The sequence below is a fragment of the Salmo trutta genome, chromosome 16 (assembly GCF_901001165.1).
Source record: "Salmo trutta chromosome 16, fSalTru1.1, whole genome shotgun sequence".
NCBI classification, from domain to species: domain Eukaryota; kingdom Metazoa; phylum Chordata; class Actinopteri; order Salmoniformes; family Salmonidae; genus Salmo; species Salmo trutta.
The window spans coordinates 19288482-19310620 of NC_042972.1; the positions used below are offsets into that span (position 1 = coordinate 19288482).

The window sequence follows — 22139 nt, forward strand, 5'->3', positions numbered from 1 at the left end:
TAAGTTTGCTGACGACACAACAGTGGTAGGCCTGATCACCGACAACGATGAGACGGCCTATAGGGAGGAGGTCAGAGAACTGGCAGTGTGGTGCCAGGACATCAACATCTCCCTCAATGTGAGTAAGACAAAGGAGCTGATCGTGGACTACAGGAACATTGACGGGGGCTGAAGTGGAGCAAGTCGAGAGTATCAAGTTCCTTGGTGTCCACATCACCAAGGGACTATTATGGCCCAAACACACCAAGACAGTTGTGAAGAGGGCACTACAACACCTTTTCCCCTCAGGAGACTGAAAAGATTTGGCATGGGTCCCCAGATCTTCAAAAAGTTCTACAGCTGCACCATCGAGAGCATCCTGACCGGTTGCATCACCGCCTGGTATGGCAACTGCTTGGCATCTAACCGTAAGGCGCAACAGAGGGTAGTGTATATGGCCCAGTACATAACTGAGGCCAAGCGTTCTGAAGTCCAGGACCTATATACTAGGTGGTGTCAGAGGATGGCCCCAAGAATTGTCAAAGACTCCAGTCACCCAAGTCATAGACTGTTCTCTCTGCTACCGCACGGCAAGCGGTACCAGAGCGCCAAGTCTAGGACCAAAAGGCCCCTTAACAGCTTCTACCTCCAAGCCATAACACTGCTGAACAATTAATCTAATAGCCGCCCCGACTATTTACATTGACCCCCCTTTGTTTTTACACTGCTGCTACTCGCTGTTTATTATCTACAGTATGCATAGTCACTTTACAAATGACCTCGACTAACCTGTATCCCTGCACATTAACTTGGTACTGGTACCTCCTGTATATAGCCTCATTATTGTTATGTAATTTTCTTGTGTTACATTTTGATTTAAATGTTTTGTTACTTTAGTTTATTATGTAAATATTTTCTGAATTATATTTCTTGAACTGCATTGTTGGTTAAGGGCTTGTAAGTAAGCATTTCACGGTAAGGTGTACACCTGTTGTGTTTGGCGCATGTGAGAGATAACCATTGATTTGTTTTGATAGAGAGGATCTCATGTTAAATACTGTTGATGTAATATGGCTACAGATTTATCTGCCTCACCTAAAGCCCATTCTGGTGGGAAGCTGCTATAGACCACCAACTACTAACAGTCAGTATCTGAATAGCATGTGTGAAATGCTTGATAATGTGTGTGATATTAACAGAGGTATATTTTCTGGGTGATGAAAAAAATGTACTGGCTTTCAACTCAAGAGAAAGCGTCAAACTTTAACTAGTGCCTGCAATGTGGTTCAGGTTATCAGTCAACCTACCACGGTAATTAAAAACAGCACAGGAATAAAATAAATCAACATGTACTGATCACATCTTTATTAATGCTGCATAAATTTGCTTTAAAGCAGTATCCAAATCCATTAGATGTAGTGATCAAAATATAGTAGCCATATCTAGGAAAACCAAAGTTCCAAAGACTGGGCCTAATATAGTGAATAAGAAGTCATTCAATAAGTTCAGTAGTGATTCCAATGTTGTTGATGTAAAAAATATTTGTTGGTCTGTGGTGTGTAATGAGGAGCAACAAGACACTGCACTTGACACATTTATGAAATTGCTTATTTCAGTTACTAATAAACATGCACCCATTAAGAAAATGACTGCACAACCTGTTAAATCTCTGTGGATTGATGGGGAATTTAACAATTTTATGGTTGAGAGGGATGAGGCAAAAGGAATGGCAAATAAGTCTGGCTGCACAACCGATTGGCAAACGTATTGCAAATTGAGAAATCATGTGACTAAACTGAATAAAAAGAAGAAACTACGCTATGAAACATAGATAAATTACATAATGAGTGGCAGTAAAAAGCTTTTGAGCTCGTTAAATGTAATTTAATTTATCATTAAAGCTCCATCATTCATTGAATTAGATGGCTCATTCATCACAAAACCCACTGATATTGCCAACTACTTAAAACCTCTCAAGGACCCGTACCTTTTTTCAATTTTCACCTAAAATGACATACCCAAATCTAACTGCCTGTAGCTCATGACCTGAAGCAAGGATATGCATATTCTTGATACCATTTGAAAGGAAACACTTAGAAGTTTGTGGAAATCTTAATTAAATGAATGTAGGAGAATATAACACATTAGATCTGGTAAAAGATAATACCATCATCTTTGAAATGCAAGAGAAAGACCATTGTCAAGGCTTTCAGAAGGATCGGACCAATACGTATGTCACGTCCTGACCAGTATAAGGGTTAATTGTTATTGTAGTTTGGTCAGGACGAGGCAGAGGGTATTTGTTTTATGTGGTTCGGGGTGGTGGTTTTTGTAGAAGGGCATTTGATTTATGTATTCTGGGGTTTTTGGGCACTGTGTCATATTCATGCATTTCTGTTTTGTCTAGTGAATCTGTTTCTATGTTTAGTTAATTGGGGTTGGGACTCTCAATTGAAGGCAGGTGTTGTCTCTTTGCCTTTGAGAGTCCTATATATTAGGGTGTGTTTGGGTTTGTATTTTGTGGGAGATTGTTTCTTGTTTTGCCTGTTTCTTGTTTAGCGTGAGTAAGCCTTACAAGACTGTTTCGTTGATCGTGAGTTCGTTCTTTTGTTATTTTGGTGTTCAAATTCGTTATTTCAATAAACGTAAAGATGAGCATCCACATTCCTGCTGCATTTTGGTCCTCCTTTCCCAACGACAACCGTGACAACGTAGTGTGATCATAGTTCCACATCTTTTACTCAATCGTGAAACTAATGCAATATACAATAAACTTGAAATACAAAACAAGAAAGTCGTGACGCAGAGCAGGCATACACTACTCACAAAATTAACAACCCACGGCATACAATTGGAAAACCCCCTACATAAATATGATCTCCAATCAGAGGCAACAAGAAGCAGCTGCCTCCAATTGGAGATCAACCCAAACAAAACCCGACAGAGAAACAGAAAACCTAGAACCCAAAACCTAGAAATAACAACCCAGACTGTCAACCAAACACCCCCTGTCACACCCTGACCATCTACTATAGAAAATGACTTCTTACACTGGTCAGGACGTGACAGCCATAATGTATTATTCCAGCCCAGGCGCAATTTAAATTTAATCCACTAGATGGCAGCAGTGCGTGTGCAAAGTTTTAGACTGATCCAATGAACCATTGCATTTCTGTTCAAATGTTGTATCAACACTGCCCAAATGTGCCTAATTGGTTTATTAATACGTTTTCAAGTTCATAACTGTGCACTCTCCTCAAACAATAGCATGGTATTCTTTCACTGTAGTAGCTACTGTAAATTGGACAGTACAGTTAGATTAACAAGAATTTAAGCTTTCTGCCAATATCAGATATGTCTATGTCCTGGGAAATGTTCTTGTTACTTATAACGTCACGCTAATCACATTAGCCTACATTAGTTCAACTGTCCAGCTGCTGACCCACCGACCCTGTAGAAGTTAATGATTTTGTTCATTGGCAAGATTAGAAAACGTATGCATGACATGCCAGCAATAAACGCTGATACTACACATCCAAGTATATCTGATCAGATTATGAAAGACAAGCATTGTAATTTTGAATTCCGTAAAGTAAGTAAGAAGTGAAAAAATTATTATCTGTCAATAATGACAAGACACCAGGGTCCGGCAACTTAGATGGTAAATGGCTGAGGATAATAGTAGACGATATTGACACTCCTATTTGCCGTATCTTCAATCTAAGCCTACTAGAAAGTGTGTGAGCTCAGGCCTGGAGGGAAGCAAAAGTAATTCCGCTAACCAAGAATAGTAAAGCCCCCTTTACTGGCTCAAATAGCCAACTAATCAGCCTGTTACCAACCCTTAGTAAACTTTTTGAAAAAATTGTGTTTGACCAGATACAATGCTATTTTACTGTAAAGAAATTGATAACATACTTTCACAACGCATATAGGGAAGGACATTCAACAAGCACAGCAATTACACAAATGACCGATGATTGGCTGAGAGAAAATGATTAAAAGATTGTGGGAGCTGTTTTGTTAGACTTCACTGCGGCTTTTGACATTATCGATCATAGTCTACTGCTGGAAAAACGTATGTGTTGTAGCTTTACACCCCTTGCTATATTATAGTAACCCTGAATTATAAACTATCATGGTCAAAACATGTTGATACAACGGTAGCTAAGATGGGGAGAAGTCTGTCCATAATAAAGCGTTACTCTGCCTTAACACTGTCAACAAGGCAGGTCCTACAGGCTCTAGTTCTCTAGCGCTGCCACCACAACGTCTATTTTCTGTGACCTTTGATCCATTTCCGCAGTACAATTGACAACCATGGCTATAAATGCTAAAAAGCCCACCTTACTGAATCACATATTCTTCCTATCACTCTCTCTTGATCTCTGCCTACTCACAGGAATCCTCTCAGGATCCCTCACCCTGTACCCATCTTCCTCTATCACCCTGTATACTGCTTCGGCATACAAGACTTTCTGTATTACTCTAACCATGGTGTGGTGCGGTGTAATGTTCTCTCAAATTTTTCTTGAACTTGATGAAAGCCAGTCCAAATTAAAATCAAACAGAAAATATACCTCTGTTGATATCACATACATTATCAATAATTTCACACATATGATCCAGATACTGACTATTAGCACTCAGTGGTCTATAGCAGCTTCCCACCAGAATGGGCTTTAGGTGAGGCAGATGAATCTGTAGCCATAAAACTTCGACAGTATTTAAAATGAGATCCTCTCTAAGCTTTACAGGAATGCGTCTCTGAATATAGACCACAACACCACCCCCTCTGGCATTTCTGTATTCTGTAGATGTTATAACCATGTATTGCTACCACTGTATCAAAGATATTATCTAAGTGAGTTTCAGAAATATGAATGTCATGTTACTAGCAAGTTATTGACTTCATTAACCTTGTTTCTTAGGGCACATATGTTAATGTGGGCTATTTTTAGCACTTTTCTGGGATGCTTGATTGTTTTTACTGCTTTACTGGGAAGCGAATCAGAAGTAGACATGCTCATGTTTATATTTGAGCTGATAGTGCAGGGTGAGTTGTACACAGTGGACTTCGAACTAGGGCACACCGCCTCAGTGCTAACAGTAGAACTCTGGTTCATAGGCATATGATTACTGCCTACAATAGCTGTAGGATCAGCAGAGGCATTCAGGGCAGTTACGGGGACATACATTAAGTTACTTACATTGTGTCTGCCAACGCCCCTGGGATAATGTACATTTGCTGCAGCATTATGACAATTCAGCAACACAATGGTAGGGATTAACTGATCTGGTCTTGGGTCATTGATAAGTAATTGTCTCAATGCAGCCTTATGTAGGGGCATAGAGCAGAGGCACTTACAGAAGTAGCACACATGGGGAACATTTTTAGTAGCCTAGTGTTCGGGAAAAATGTGGCCTTTATAAATGCATTTCATGCAATTCAACATCCTTTTACACGACTTGAGACTTTGGCATAATCTTTTTTAATACCACACAAATAATCATAATGACAGGCTACTTTGACACTGACAAACTGAGATCAATAAAAACAGCCATGTCATGAATCCATCAATAGCCTAGGTCTATGTGTTTGGAGACATTGAGGGGCAGCGGGTAGCCTAGTGGTTGGAGCGTTGGGCCACTAACCAAAAGGTTCCTGGATCAAATCCTTGAGCTGACAAGGTAAACATCTGTTGTTCTGCCCCTGAGCAAAGTGTAACCGATGTGAAATGTCTAGTTAGTTAGCGGTGGTGCGCGCTAATAGCGTTTCAATCAGTGACGTCACTCGCTTTGAGACTTGAAGTAGGGTTTCCCCTTGCGTTGCAAGGGCCGTGGCTTTTGTGGCGCGATGGGTAACAATGCTTCGGTGGGTGTCAGTTGTTGATGTGTGCAAGGGTCCCTGGTTCGAGCCCAGGTTGGGGCGAAGAGAGGGACGGAACCTACACTGTTACAAAACCAGTTAACCCACTGTTCCCCGGGCGCCGTGGATGTCGATTATGGCAGACCCCCGCACCTCTCTGATTCAGAGGGGTTGGGTTAAATGCGGAAGACATATTTCAGTTGAATGCATTCAGTTGTACAACTGATTAGGTATCCTCCCTTTCCCATATTGTAGGCTACAATATGAGGAGGAAATTAGTCCTAAAAATTCAGTTTCAGTTTCACACCTTTGTGAAGGCATAGGTTGGACTCGTGCCAAAGCACTTCGTTAAGCAATATTTGGAAGTTATTCAAATATTTTGGTAGCCTACAGCAAAGCAGGAGCCATTTGCTTTCCAACCTGTGTTTTCCCGCTATTGCATTTTAAATATTGCTAAAGGCCTGTTGTCAGCATGCTGTTTGTTTACTGACAGATTTTCAGAGCGTTCCCTCCGGTAGACTGCCTGGTTATTAGGCTACATCTACATCTAGGCTATATAAAAAAATGATTATAGGCCTTCTCATGGTTTAGTGGGCTATTATTTGTGTGTCCAGATATAAATATTTGATGACGCTTACCCAGACACACTTGTCTAAATTGATGGGTCGTGTGAAAGAAATATTATAACACCCAGCCACATCTGGTGGTGGAAAAAGTACTAAATTGTCATACTTGGGTAAATGTAAAAGATAGCTTAATAGAAAATGAGTGAAGTAAAAGTACCCAGTAAAATACTACTTGAGTGAAAGTCAAAGTATTTGGTTTCAAAAATACTAAAGTACCAAAAGTAAATGGAATTGCTAAAATGTACTTAAGTATCAGAAGTAAAAGTATAAATAATAAAACATTTGTTATATTAAACCACACTTTAAAAATCTTTAAAAAACATTTATTGACAAACGAAGCATTTGTGTTTAGTGAGTCTGCCAGATCAGATGCAGTATGGATGTTCTCTTGATAAGTGTGTGAATTGGACAATTTTCCTGTCAAAATGTAACGAGTACTTTTGGGTGTCAGGGAAAATGTATGGAGTAAAAAGTATATTATTTTCTTTCGGAATGTAGTGAAGTAAAAGTTGCCAAAAATTTAAATTGTAAAGTCATGTACAGATACCCCCCCAAAAATACCTAAGTAGTACTTTAAAGCATTTTAACTGAAGTACACCACTGCCCAAATGCCTTTACACCAGTACATTAGCATACTTAACATTCTGTTACACATGCACTTATCACATAGTATGCCATACATAATTTAAGGCCATGCAACCTGAGTTGATACCTTAGTGAGATGCGCATGTACAGTACATCAGATGCATGCACCATATATTTGTGTGTTGGACACTTGATATGGTTACATGACATTGTTGGGGTATGTTACAAAATCATGCTACAAACACACATATCAATATTCATTTTATATCAATATTTTGCTGTCTTGCTAAGTGGATGGGTCTCTACAGAAGGTGTAAATGGTACAGCCAAATGGTTACTTGCGTAGTAGCAATATCAGAAAAAGATAGTGCCAATATAAATGAAATAATATACAGTATGTACACGAACAATATCAATAACGATAGTGATAGACGAGGCAGTTATATGCATACAATCAGGGGTAAAGTAGCTGAGCAGCAGGATAAAAAAAAATAGTAGCAGCAATGTATGGCGTGTGTTTTAGTGCTGATGATCGGTCCGTCCGAACCACGCATGAACAAGGGAATCTATATTCGGAGAACCTGTTTCTGTCCATAGCCTCTGTCGCAAAACACCCTAATCTTCTCAAAAAGATACGTTTGTCTATCTGTGTCCAGTCCAGGTGGTAACTCGATTGATCTTTGTTTGTAACATTTGTATTATAAGTTTTACATTGTAAAAAGTACAAATGATTTTTCATGCCATGAGAGGTATCGGATCCGGCAAAATAGGTTTCAGAACAAAACAGTCCAAAATGGATCCGGCTAAAATGAAGCACTGGTTATGGGTAAAAGTCCACAATGAAACTAACATTCAAATGTGGAGAATGATACATTTGCATCTGTTGGCCATTATTAATTAGCCTGTTATTTGCTATGCCTATGTAGGCTACTATTTAATACAATAAATATGTTGAAATTATGATATCGCTGGAGTCATTGCAAATCAATTTGTGTAGCCTATCTGGAGCTGGCAAACGGATTTCATAAACAGCCTATAACTTCAGTTTATTATTGTTGTAGCCTTGTGTTATTATGCAATTATTTATGGACATGTTTAGTTAATAAAATTGGAAGTTATTAAGTTATTCTGTCGCAAATGCTGATCAGCTGATGTTAGAATGCATTAGATTGAAGGCAACAGTCAGTCAGATTAGGCTACAGGTAAAAACAACACCGGCTGTTGTTGACAAGCACATGCCTATTCAGTTCATATCCATATTTTAATATTTGATTCAGTGATTGAAATTACAACCCCATCCTCAGTAGCCCATTCCAGCAGGCCGTTAGGCAACGGAAGCACTTCTTACCTCGAAATTGCCTTGCTGTTCATGTTGAATAAATTAGTCTGTCAATTTGAACTATACAAGCTGCTAAATCGTTCATCTAACATCTTGCCTAGGCTACTGTAGGCTCTCTGAAATTAGATGTAGGCCTATCAGGGGCTGTAGGTTACCTGCATCTAGCTAACCCAACCATGACAAAGTTTAATTACAAATCATAAACCCAGATGCCAATTGAAATGTCAATCTGTCAAATGGGCCATTTATGACAATTTGTAGTCTTAACATCTGGCACATAATAACGTCACGTCTGCCAGAAAATGGCCTATCATACATTTTTGGAAGTTTAATAATGGAAAATTCTATTTTCTATTGCTACATATTCAAATTCCTTGCAATAATTATTACTTTGATGGAAAACCACATTTTGATTTGTAGGTTGTTTGAAGTTAAGTCGAGATTCCTTCTTAGTACGCTCGATAACATTATGAAAAAAGGGTTTATTAGCTAAATGTGGCAACTCCCCTCTTGCTGCAAAAAAACAACATTTTGCTCTAGTTCAGGCCTTGTGGGCGGGTTTTGTGTTGTCATTGGGCTATACATTTTAGCTTGACCTGGTAACCGTGGCTGGCAGAGTGTTTAGTTCCTTACCAAGTGCAGCTCACTACCGACTGCTGTGAACACAAATCTCTGTTTTGGACATTTCCTTTCTGACCAATTTATTCATCACTGTGCGTGAATACCAGAACTGTAAGTAAGGTATATGTTTTTCCCCTGTTTAACAGACGAAGTTGTCAATAGTTTAAGAATATTTTGGTCATTATTACAGAATTAAGTATCTTGTTTAAATGCTAGCTATCTAACATTGTTAGCTACATTTTCAACATCTTACATGGATAACAGTTAATTGGATAATCACAGCTGAGTGACATGGCACAGAATTGCAAACCTTGTTAATCTCCAATCAACATTAAAACCTCTTGAGACTCTCATCCCGTTAGCGGGATCATTTTCCAGCGAAAACTCCTAGTGACATTAGCATAACGAAATTCAATATTTTTTTTTTTTCAAATATAGGACTGTCTCATATCGTTTTATAGATACACCTCTTGAATCGACCCTCGTCGTCCGATTTCAAAAAGGTTTTACAGGAAAAGCACAACATTAGATTATGTTAGAGGAGTACATGGTAAAAGTAGCATCATTTGAATTTTCCGACCAAACACATGCATCACAAATAACCAAAAAAACAGCTAAATGCAGCACTAACCTTTTACAAACTTCATCAGATGCCACACCTAGGACATCATGTTACACACAGCATGCATTCTTTTGTTCAATAAAGGTCATATTTCTATATAAAAACAGCATTTTACATCGGCGTCTGACGTTGGCTAACTATTTTCCCATAAAATGCGTCCCGGGAAACAGTGCTACAATTTCATAAATTACTATTCGAAAACGATTTTTTTATTATTTTATATTGTCAATCTAAGATTTATAGATGAATATCTCTTGAAAACACACGTCATAACAGATTTTAAATTAACTTTACAGGGTAATCACACTGAGATAAAAGGGGATGCGATACTCAGAAAATGAGCTAGAAAACCTAGCTCGGCGCCATTTTGGAACAATCGCAAATCACATCTGATCTTGTATAATATTGTCAATAATCCCTTACCTTTAGTTGTCTTCATCAGAAAACACTTCCAGGAATCCCAGGTCCACGACAAATGTATTTTTGGTCGAAAAAGTCCATCCTTTATGTTCCATTAGCTTGCTGTTGTTAGCGCGTCTGAAGGCTGTATCCAAATGTTGATCCGGGCGCGGGACTTAGGTTACGAAAAATAACTTTTTTCCCTCCTTTAGGTTTGTTCAAACATGTCAAACGTTGTATAACATTAATCTTCAGGGCCTGTTTCAACAAGAGAGCCAATAAGATTCGAGTGGGACGATTTCATTGTGTTTCAAAACGTTTCCAAAGGTGGGGGTAGACACGGCCGCCGACGTCACAATGCTGATGGCCCTCCTACTGTGACCAATTGCCACAGCGTCTCCTTCACTGAGTTTCGACAATAGAAGGCTCAAAACACTTTGTAAAGACTGGGGACATCTAGTGGAAGCACTAGAAAGTGCTCAATGAACATTTTTTCACGTTGTGAATTACAGGGAAGGCTGTGAAGTCGAGTCCACAATTCAGAATCCCACTTCCTGTTTCAATCGGTCTCGGGGTTTTGACTGCCATATGAGTTCTGTTATACTCACAGACACCATTCAAACAGTTTTAGAAACTTTAGGCTATTTTCTATCCATATAAAATAAGTATATGCATGTCCTAGCTTCTGAGTTTGATTAGTAGGCCATTGAAAATGGGAACGAATTTCTTCCAAAATGCGCTGTGGCGCCCCCTATGGTAGGATATCCGTAAGAAGTTTTAAAGAACCCTAAATTGAGGAACTGTCTCTCTCACGTCGCTCTAAAAGGAGTACAATTGCCATAATTTCACCTACTCAGTGTACAAATTCCAGAGGCATCACCCTCTAATTCAGTATTGATTGATGTAATTATTTATGTATGTATTTAATTATGTTGCTATATGTTTAAATTCACTTTTCCTATCTTGATTTTGTGTTTTGTTTCGGTTGTGACCTTTCATATACAGGTAACTGCCAAAATAAAGGAAACACTGGCATAAAGCATCTTAATAGAGCATTGGGCCACCACGAGCCAGAACAGCTTCCATGAACCTTGGCATATGTGATTGACATACTGTATATTATTTTCAATCAATTAAATACATTAATTTCAGTATTTTTGTCTGTGACTTTGTCTTTTCACTCCTGCCCTGTGTTGTCTTTGACTTGACCTCCATCTTGCCCTTGTATACATCCTCTCCTTCCCAGATAAATATTTTAAATGTACATTTCCTTCTTCCTTTCTTTTAGCATTTTTTCCCCTTTCTTTTTTCAAATATTCTTGATATTTCACAGGGGCAGTTTTTATCGTCTGTCTTTCTGCTGTACTTTTCAGCATGTTGGCACCTAATGGATGTCCCTGTCCTTCAATAACTACAAATAATCCAAAATAGAAATTATTAAATCAAATCAAATTTTATTGGTCACATACACGTGACCAGCAGATGTTATTGCGGGTGTAGCGGAATGCTTGAGCTTCTAGCTCCAACAGTGCAGTAAAATTTAACAATTAATATCTAACAAATTACATAACATATACCCAATACACACAAATCTAAGTAGGAATTAATTATGACTATATACATATGGACGAGCGGTGTCAGAGTGGAACGGACTAAGTTACAGTGGAATAGTATAGAATACAGTATATACATATGATATGAGTAATGCCAGATATGTACACATTATTAAAGTGACTAGTGTTACATTTATTAAAGTGGCCAGTGATTTCTAGTCTATGCCTATAGGCAGCAGCCTCTAATGTGCTAATGATGGCTGTTTAACAGTCTGATGGCTTTGAGATAGGTGCTGTTTTTCCGTCCCTCAGTCCCAGCTTTGATGCACCTGTACTGACCTCGCCTTCTGGATGACAATGGGGTGAACAGGCAGTGGCTCAGGTGGTTGATGATCTTTTTGGCCTTCCTGTGACGTCGGGTGCTGTAGGTGTCCTGGAGGGCAGGTAGTTTGCCCCCGGTAATGGGTTGGGCAGACCGCACCACCCTCTGGAGAGCCTTGCGGTTGCAGGTGGTGCAGTTGCCATACCAGGCGGTGATGGAGCCCAACAGGATGCTCTCTATTGTGCATTTGTAGAAGCTTGTGAGGGTTTTAGGTGACAAGCCACAATTCTTCAGCCTCCTGAGGTTGAAGCGGCTCTGTTGCGCCTTCACCACACTGTCTGTGTGGGTGATCCATTTCAGTTCAGTTTGTCAGTGATGTGTATGCCAAGGAACATAAGCTTTTCACCTTCTCCACTGCGGTCTGGTCGATGTAGATAGGGTGCACCACCCTCTGCTGTTTTCTGAAGTCCACAATCCTCTCCTTTGTTGATGTTAAGTGAAAAGTTGTTTTCCAGGCACCACACTCCCAGAGCCCTCACCTCCTATCATCATCGTTGGTAATCAGGCCTACTACTGTTGTGTCATCTGCAAACTTGATCATTGAGTTGGAGGCGTGCTTGGCCATGCAGTCATGGGGGAACAAGGAGTACAGGAGGGGGCTGAGCACGCACCCTTGTGGGGCCCCAGTGTTGACAATCAGAGGAGCGTTGGTGATGTGTCCTACCTTCACCACCTGGGTGCGGCCCGTCAGGAAGTCCATGACCCAGTTGCACAGGGCGGGGTTCAGACCCAGGTCCTCAAGCTTAATGATGACCTTGGAGGGTACTATGGTGTTGATGCTGAGCTGTAGTCAATGAACAGCATTCCTACATAGGTATTTCTCTTGTCCAGATGGGATAGAGCAGTGTGCAGAGTGATGGCAATTGCATCATCTGTGGATCTATTGGGGCGGTAAGCAAATTGAAGTGGGTCTAGGGTGGCAGGTAAGGTAGAGGTGATATGATCCTTGAATAGTCTCTCAAAGCACTTCATGATGACAGAAGTGAGTGCTATGGGGCGATAGTCATTTAGTTCAGTTACCTTTGATTTCTTGAGTACAGGAACAATGGTGGCCATCCTGAAGCATGTGGGGATAGCAGACTGGGATAGGAAGAGATTGAATATGCCCATAAACACACCAGCCAGCTGGTCTGCGCATGCTCTGAGGACGTGGCTAGGGATGCCGTCTGGGCCGGCAGACTTGTGAGGGGTAACACGTTTAAATGTTTTACTCATGTCGGCCACGGAAAGGAGAGCCCACAGTCCTTGGTAGCGGGCAGCGTTGGTGGCACTGTGTTATCCTCAAAGCATACGAAGAATGTGTTTAGCCTGTCCGGATGCATGACGTCGGTCTCGGCCACATGGCTGGTTTTCTTTTTGTAGTCCATGATTGTCTGTAGTCCCTGCTACATATTGTACGCCTCGTGTCTGAGCCATTGATTTGCGACTCCACTTTATCTCTATACTGACATTTAGCTCGTTTGATTTTCTTGCGGAGTGAATAACTACACTGTTTATATTCTGCCACATTACCAGTCACCGTGCCATGGTTAAATGTGGTGGTTCGCACTTTCAGTTTTGCGCGAATGCTACCATCTATCCACGGTTTCTGGTTAGGGTAGGTTTTAATAGCCACGGTAGTTACTACGTCTCCTATACACTTCCTTATAAACTCAGTCACCATATCCGTGTATATTATTTTCGCAAGCTACCCGGAACATATCCCAGTCCACGTGATCAAAATAATCCTGAAGCGTGGATTCCGATTGGTCAGACCAGCATTGAATAGTTCGAAGTATGGGAACTTCCTGTTTGAGTTTCTGCCTATAGAACGGGAGGAGCAAGATGGAGTCGTGGTCAGATTTGCCAAAAGGAGGGTGGGGGAGGGCCTTGTAAGCATTCCCAGAAGTTTGAATAGCAATGGTCGAGAGTCTTAGCAGCGCGAGTAGTACAGTCGATATGTTGATATCTATGTTTTTAATGTAGATCACCACATCAGATGTTTTTTTCAATCAATGTAATGAAAAACAGTGTCAATAGACTTACTTTGGACTTTAATGAATCCCCATGGCTGGCATATCCTTTGGACAGATGTACATCCCCCCAAAACATATTTGAGTCTCAAAACCAAACTTTATATATTTAAAATATTATATGTTCTGTATTGGCACTTCTTAGAAATACATGAAGATTTACTAACTTGTTCACACATTTTCTTAAAATGTTGGCAGACTACTCACTATGTGGTCATGATGGAGAGGGTTGCAATCCCATTTCCTGATTTTAATTGTAGGGGTGTGTCTTAAGGCACATTCATTCTACAGTCTTTTAATGTGTGTGTTTTGGTAGTGACATCAAAAGTGGGGACTGCATTTTTCAGAGGAAGATAAATAAATACTAATAGAATCAGTATCTTTTAAAATAATATAAGAACAACTAGGATGGAGACCTGCATAGACACAGGTGCAAATACACCCAATAACAGACACAATGCCATGCAAAGCAGACTCACTCTTTGTCCAGTAGCTGCTTCACAGTGAGGTAGGCCCACAGCCTCTGGATGTGGCTATCAGGCCTGGCTTCAATGGGCTTGTCCGTTGGTATTGTCTCAGAGTACATCACCCTATTGCTTCTCTGAAATAATCAAGGCATCCTCACATTACAATACTAAACATTGACTTTATTGTATATTTTGACATTTGGCTGAACTCTCTCCAAAGTACTCATATGGAGTGGTAATTTTATCATTTTTTTATTGCTATCAAAATAACATATAAAACAAGGGACAGAACAGTATGGAGTGATTTGACCTATGAACAAGTGAAGGTAGCAGAGTAGAGGTGACCTCACCGATATGGCTATGACCTCTGCAGTGAATGTCTCTATGTTGTTGTCGGTGATCTGGCCAGACACCACGATCTCAGAGCCGTTGTAGTACTGGCTGAAGTTGGTCTGGGTCAGGTTAGCCCCACCCACATACACCATCTGCACATCCGTCAATAGGGGTGTGGCCACCTCTTCATAAAAGCCCTGTTAATGATATATTACAGGTAACCTAGAGGTTAAGAGTGTTGGGCCAGTAATCGAAAAGTTGCTGGTTCAAATCCCAGAGCCGACTATATGAAAAATGTGTCGATGTGCCCTTGAGCAAGGCACTTAACACTAATTGCTCCTGTAAGTCACTCTGGATAAGAGTGTCTGCTAAATGACTCAAATGTACAGAGGCCATTAGTCACGCCCCTTGCTCCTCCTGGTTTCCTCTCGCATAATCTACATTTAGGAAATCAGGACACAACAGTAAAGCCTCCTTAGATGAGATATGATCTTATTGCGCTTTAAAGGTTGGTTCAGCCCTTTTATATTCCAGCTAATTAAGCTTATTTGGGACGATTTTTGATCATTGGTGTTTTATGATTTATGTTGAGATACAGTATGTAAGAAATCATTCAAATCCATAGTAGTGCAGAGACTGTAGTGTGAATACAATGCCTCAGTGTGCATTCACTTACCTGCAGCTGCAGAGCAGCATCAGAGTCCTCATATATTCTGCGTCCCACACCACTGTTCTCCAGTGCCATCTTCTCCAGGAAATCAAAGTTGACATCCATTCCAAAACCGAGACAGTAGAGCGGGAATTTCTTACCAATGGCTTCCTTTACATTCTTGTGGATCTTTTCCAGGTTGGTCTCACCTGAGGATAGTGAGATTGCCTTTCATTGTGTGTGTGTGTGTGCCTGTGCGTGTGTGTGTGTGCATGTGTGTGCAGTACCTGTGGTTGGGTCTCCATCAGTGAGTAGTATAAGGAGGGAGGCTGAGCCCTCTCGTGGGTTTCGGTTTAGCATGGCTATGCCATCCAATACAGCAGCATTGATGTCGGTGGCTAAGAAGAGAAGAGAGAGGACCACACATCTATGTATTAGCTCCTATTGTCACTAACTAGGCTATTGTTCATAGCTCCCATTATTTTACCCTTTTGTGCACTTTTGATTTGTTTACACAGCCACCCCAAGAACCCAAATTTGATTTTCTTTCTATATCCAATGTTTTTTTCTGACTGTCCATTTCTTGTCACTCTTCCTTTAAAAATGTTGGGGTGGTTGTCATGGTAACGGCAGGTAATGTGCAAAAAAACAATCACTTCAGTTAACCCAAATCTGATCTAAACCAAATCTACATATGGAGATGGTATAAATCAGAAGTTAAATGATGGGATACCATGTGGTTATCGTTGTTTACATGTTAGGAAATATGAGTTGGGCTGCCTGTGTAAACGCTGACTAAGTTTTACAAAATGATGATACACTGTAATTGTACTGTTGGCTTTGGAAACCTTTGAAAATAGGGAAGAGGATTAAGTAAGTAAATAATAAATTGTACCTCCTCTGTCGCGAATGTGTCGAGCAAAGCTCTTGGCAGCCTCCAGGTTTTCCTGGTTGGCCGGCAGCAGCTCCTTCTTCCAGGTAGACACAGTGTTGTCGAAGGTGATCAGGCCAAAGTGGTCATCCTCCACCAGGTCTCCCAGGATCTTCAACAAGGCCTCACGGGTCTGACAGTGCATCAAAATGCGATCAACCAATCAAAATTAATTGTTACATGCATTGAATAGAAATATATGTACAATGCTCAGTCGTTAAGCCTTTAGCGTCATTACAGCAGGCAACACATTCAAAACACACAAACAAACCTGCTCCATTTTCCTGCCGTGCATGGAGCCACTCCGATCAATGATGAACACTACATTCTTTGGTATGCGTGGTAGATCACTGGGAGCAAAGTGATGGACAAAATATCCTTTTGACTCCTGAATAAAGAATCAGATGGTGATTAAATGACAGGGTAGAAATAAAGAAATGAATGACACGATTAGAGTGGGATAATGTACCTTGAGCTCTCCCATGGATGTGTTCCTGTGGACGTCATAGACAATGACCAGGTCTCCGTTCAGGCCCTGTTCTCCACAGCTGTCACACTGACTCTGCAGCTCCTTGCTTGGGTAGAAATGTACCCAGGCCTGCGGAGATGGTGGTAGTTTAGGCTTCTGCTTTTAAAAACACAGCCTGCTTTAGCTTGCCTCAGCATGAGATCATTCATTTAGAATTAACATGCACAGATATGTGACAATGACATGGGTGCGAAGAATAGGGTTTGAAATTATGCCACAATATTTTACAATGTTTTGAATTGAATACATTTGAATGTGTCAATCCCCTTAGCTCATCTTCATGTGATATATGTTATGTATTGACTGGACATGCGCAGACCAGAGCATGCGCAGACCAGCTGGCTGGTGTGTTTACAGACATACTGTATTCAATCTCTCCCTGTCCCAGTCTGATGTCCCCACATGCTTCAAGATGGCCACCATTGTTCCTTTACTCAAGAATGCAAAGGTAACTGAACTTAATGACTATTGCCCCGTAGCACTCACTTTTGTCATCATGAAGTGCTTTGAGAGACTAGTGAAGGATCGTATCACCTCTACCTTACCTGCCACCCTGGACCCACTTCAATTTGCTTACCGCCGCAATAGATCCACAGACGATACAATTGGCAACACACTGCACACTGCCCTGTCCCATCTAGATAAGAGGACCTATACCTATGTAAGAATGCTTTTCATTGACTATAGCTCAGCATTCAACACCATAGTACCCTCCAAGCTCATCATTAAGCTTGAGGCCCTGGGTCTGCATCCCGCCCTGTGCAATTGGGTCCTAGACTTCCTGACGTGTAGGAAACAACACCTCCACTTCGCTGATCTTCAACACTGGGGCCCCACAAGGGTGTGCGCTCAGCCCCCTCCTGTACTACCTGTTCACCCATGACTGCGTGGCCAAGCATGCCTCCAACTCAATCATCAAGTTTGCAGACGACACAACAGTAGTGGGCTTGATTACCAACAGCGACGAGACGACCTACAGGTAGGAGGTGAGGGCTCTGGGAGTGTGGTGCCAGGAAAATAACCTCTCACTCAACGTCAACAAAACAAAGGAGATGATCGTGGACTTCAGGAAACAGCAGAGGTAGCACCCTCCTATCCATATTGACAGGACCGCAGTGGAGAAGGTAGAAAGTTTCAAGATCCTCGGCATACACATCACTGACAAACTGAAATGGTCCACCCACACAGACAGTGTGGTGAAGAAGGCGCAATAGCGCCTCTTCAACCTCAGGAGGCTGAAGAAATGTGGCTTGCCACTTAAAACCCTCACAAACTTCTACAGATGCACAATTGAGAGCATCCTGTCGGGCTGTATCACCGCCTGGTACGGCAACTGCACCGCCTGCAACCGCAAGGCTCTCCAGAGGGTGGTGTGGTCTGCACAACGCATCACCGGGGGCAAACTACCTGCCCTCCAGGACACCTACAGCACCCGATGTCACAGGAAGGTCAAAAAGATCATCAAGGACATCAACCACCCGAGCCACTGCCTGTTCACACCGCTACCATCCAGAAAGCAAGGTCAGTACAGGTGCATCAAAGCTGGGACCAAGGGACGGAAAAACAACTTCTATCTCAAAGCCAACAGACTTAAATTTCCATCACTAGCACAGAGAGGCTGCTGCCTATATACACAGACTTGAAATCACTGGCCACTTTAAAAAATGTAAAACTAGTTTCTTTAATAATGCACTATATTAATGTTTGTATATCTTGTATTACTCATCTCATATGTACTGTATTCTATGCTATTTTACTGTTTCTAAGTCTATGCCGCTCTGACATTGCTCATCCATATATTTATATATTCTTAATTCCATTCCTTTACTTAGATTTGTGTGTATATGTTGTAAAATTGTTAGATTTTACTTGTTCGATATTACTGCACTGTCGGAGCGAGAAACACAAGCATTTCGCTACACCCACAATAACATCTGCTAAACACCTGTATGTGACCAATAAAACTTGATTTGATTTTACATGTTCTTTTGGTTAGCTCTACATTACTCTGTTGTGGACACTACCTCACTAGAAGCGTGTGTTTTGGTGATGGCATTAGCCAGCTCTTTGGTGCTCAGCCCTCCTTTTATCTCCAGGAAGTTAATGCCTGGTCGTTCATTGATGTACACGTCAATCTGGCCATAAGGAAGAGAAGGAAAACATCACATAAACCCTTATGAGCACTATCCACCTGATTTCACTAGGACGAGTATTACTGTACGGTGCATTCGGAAAGTATTCAGACACCTTGACTTTTTCCACATTTTGTTACATTACAGCCTTATTTTAAAATTGATGATATATACATATATATTTTTTTTATCCATCGACACACAATACCTCCCTGACCAAGGCCCTTCTTCCCCATTGCTCAGTTTGGTGGGGCGGCCAGCTCTAGGAAGAGTCTTAATGGTTCCAAACTTCTTCCATTTAAGAATGATTGAGGCCACTGTATTCTTGGGGACCTTCAATGCTGCAGACATTTTTTGGTACCCTTCCCCAGATCTGTGCCTCGACACAATCCTGTCTCGGGAGCTCTACAGACAATTCCTTCGACCTCATGGCTTGGTTTTGCTCTGACTTGTACTGTCAACTGTGGGACCTCATATAAACAGGTGTGTGCCTTTCCAAATCATGTACAATCAATTGAATTTACCACAGGTGGACTCCAATCAAGTATTAGAAACACCTCAAGAATGATCAATGTAAACAGAATGCACCTGAGCTCAATTTCGAGTCTCATAGCAAAGGGTTTTCACTTTGTCATTATGGGGTATTGTGTGTAGATTGATGAGTGAAAAAATGATTTAATACATTTTTGAATATGGCCGTAATGTATCAAAATGTGGAATAAGCGAAATGGTCTGAATACTTCCCGAATGCACTGTGCATGAGTACATGCCTTGATAATGCTAATGACTCATCAATCAATGTTCTGTCTCTCTCTCAATTTCTCTCTCACCTTGAAGTCAGCGACAGGCTGCATGGGCCGAGCGTGGATCAGCAGTTCGTACTTGCCCAGTCGGCGTTTCAGCAGCTCCTCATAGGTCAGTTCAAAGGTCACCTTACTGAGCGCGGCCACAGTCACAGATGTCTTAAACTCCTCAAGAGTCCTCCCCACAGAACTGAGGAGACATATAGAGACAGTCTAGCACACACCAACACGCACATGCTGTAGACACTAGACAGAGATGCACAGAGGGGTCCCCCTCGGTAGCAGAGAGAAAAACCTGTAGTTTTAAAGTAAATTTTGTTAAATTCTACGCATTTTTGCCATTGATCTTAGAGAAAATTTAGCAGTTTTAAAGCAAATTGTCTGCAAACATTTTGTCGTGTGGCTAAGAGAAAATGTTGCTGTTTTAAAATTAATTTCCTGCAATTCTACACATTTTTACGATGGGGGAGAGAATATTTCATTATATTTAGGCAAATTAGCTGGCTAACGCATTGATCCTGCTTTGTAGTATATCGAGATATAGTGGTAAAAAGATAGATGGGAAAACTCTGATTGCCGGTCACAGCGAAAAAGTAGCACTCCCTATACTTGCAATGCATTTTTTATGAAAAGTTGGGTAAACTGCGTTTACTTGCATTTAGCCTCCACTATACCACTGACCCCTATTGGTAATTGAGTGACTGTCAGTGACTTACATAATAGGAAAACTGTTGATGCACTACCAAATTTTGAAATTGAACCTTGTGTCGTCTATTACTCTAACGCTCAACAGTAGGTTGAGACCATGACTGAGTTACACAAACAAGTGGCCACTTATGTCCTTTATTGGCTAGGGCCGGCCCTGCAGACACCCACACACACACCTGACTATGCCAGCGCTTTGGCCACGAGACACTGCCTGAGTGTACTGCTGCTGAGCCTCCTCCTTCTGTTTCACAACCCCATCATACGTCTGCCCCTCGATGGTCCTGAGGAAGAGAGAGTTTATATGCAAACATTTGTGTAAGCTATATGTAAGACAGTAGAGATCTGCTCAGGCTCAATAGGGATACATTCACGTAGACCCACATTTTGAATTTACTGATGAAAGCCGTCTTGGGAATTTTGACATGGAAATCTATTTCCTGTGACTGGTCGATCCGATTGGCCACGCGACTGGTGATAATAGTGGTCGCATAGCGACTGGTCACTGTGGAGTTGACGTGAAAGCTGTAGATGTCCCAGTCCCTGTTCTATAAAGGATCAGGAAACACCATCAACACTGTTTACTATCAGACAACATTTGAACACAGATGCAGACTTTTTTGCACACACAGTGTTAGCAGTGCAATTTCTCAAATTAAATGCTTAAATACTAAATTGAAATTCCAATTTAGCGTTTAAGCATTGCATTTATTAATACCCATTCCAAATTACATTTAATGATTGGGATGCAAAAATTATTAATGCAATTTAGCGCTTAAGAGTTACATTTTAAAATTAGCAATGATAACCCTCCATAATACTGTGGCATGACTTTCCCAGAAAACAAGACTGCCTCTGTACACACACTCACTCAAGTCACACACACACTCACTCAAGTCACACACACACTCACTCAAGTCACACACACACACACACCTGCGCGTGCGAGCGCCCACACACACATAAGCAATCGCACCATTTAGGAATAAATAATAACCAGTAGAACTCAAGATTAGTATATCTGAAACCTGATTGGGCTCGGACTGGTTACACCTACTTGTTTGTTCGACTGCATTCTAGACTCATGCACTCTCGAAAGAGAAAAACGTGTTGACCAGTCGGTCTTTCACCCCAGACGTGATATGATAACATGTTGCTGTTTGTCTAGCTAGGAGACATGGTGCACTCTATCTGTTTTGGGCTGATAGGACGGTTTAGGGAAACAGCAACCAGGACAACAGTAGACTTGTCTAAGTCTAACACAGTATAGCTCAATCTAACCCCTAAAACTTGAGGGGATTTTGAGCTCTCCAACCTTGTGCTCTCTGCACATCCAAAACTGTAGTCAAAAGACACATCTGAACTGATGTAACCCCACAAAAACACACAGTCAATCGCATGCATGCTAATCAACACAACAAAACACAATATCATCCCTGACAGAGTGCCCTCCCCCTTGTGACCCTGTGTCCTGTGCGTGACCCTACTGTACCTTATTGGTCGTTGCTGTGGTAACGCAGGCCAGCAGCAGTCCAAGAAGGCCGACTCGTACTGTGACTCCCTCCATCATGACCTCAGCAGAAATGAAACCCCACAAAACACA

General features: G+C 41.3%; 1 protein-coding gene across 1 annotated transcript in view; it reads right to left on the reverse strand.

Moving 5' to 3' along the window:
• Window positions 1-22139, reverse strand: part of LOC115150234 (inter-alpha-trypsin inhibitor heavy chain H3) — a 44233-nt gene extending 22094 nt beyond the window's left edge. Inside the window, exons 1-12 of the mRNA XM_029693318.1 lie at window positions 22029-22139; window positions 20921-21084; window positions 20716-20820; window positions 19859-20021; window positions 18921-19031; window positions 16837-16965; window positions 16639-16755; window positions 16332-16500; window positions 15724-15834; window positions 15464-15645; window positions 14805-14984; window positions 14467-14588 (exon numbers count right to left, since the gene is read on the reverse strand). Coding sequence (XP_029549178.1) covers window positions 14467-14588; window positions 14805-14984; window positions 15464-15645; window positions 15724-15834; window positions 16332-16500; window positions 16639-16755; window positions 16837-16965; window positions 18921-19031; window positions 19859-20021; window positions 20716-20820; window positions 20921-21084; window positions 22029-22106 — 1631 coding nt within the window. The 5' untranslated portion in view covers window positions 22107-22139. The remainder of the gene's footprint in view (window positions 1-14466; window positions 14589-14804; window positions 14985-15463; window positions 15646-15723; window positions 15835-16331; window positions 16501-16638; window positions 16756-16836; window positions 16966-18920; window positions 19032-19858; window positions 20022-20715; window positions 20821-20920; window positions 21085-22028) is intronic.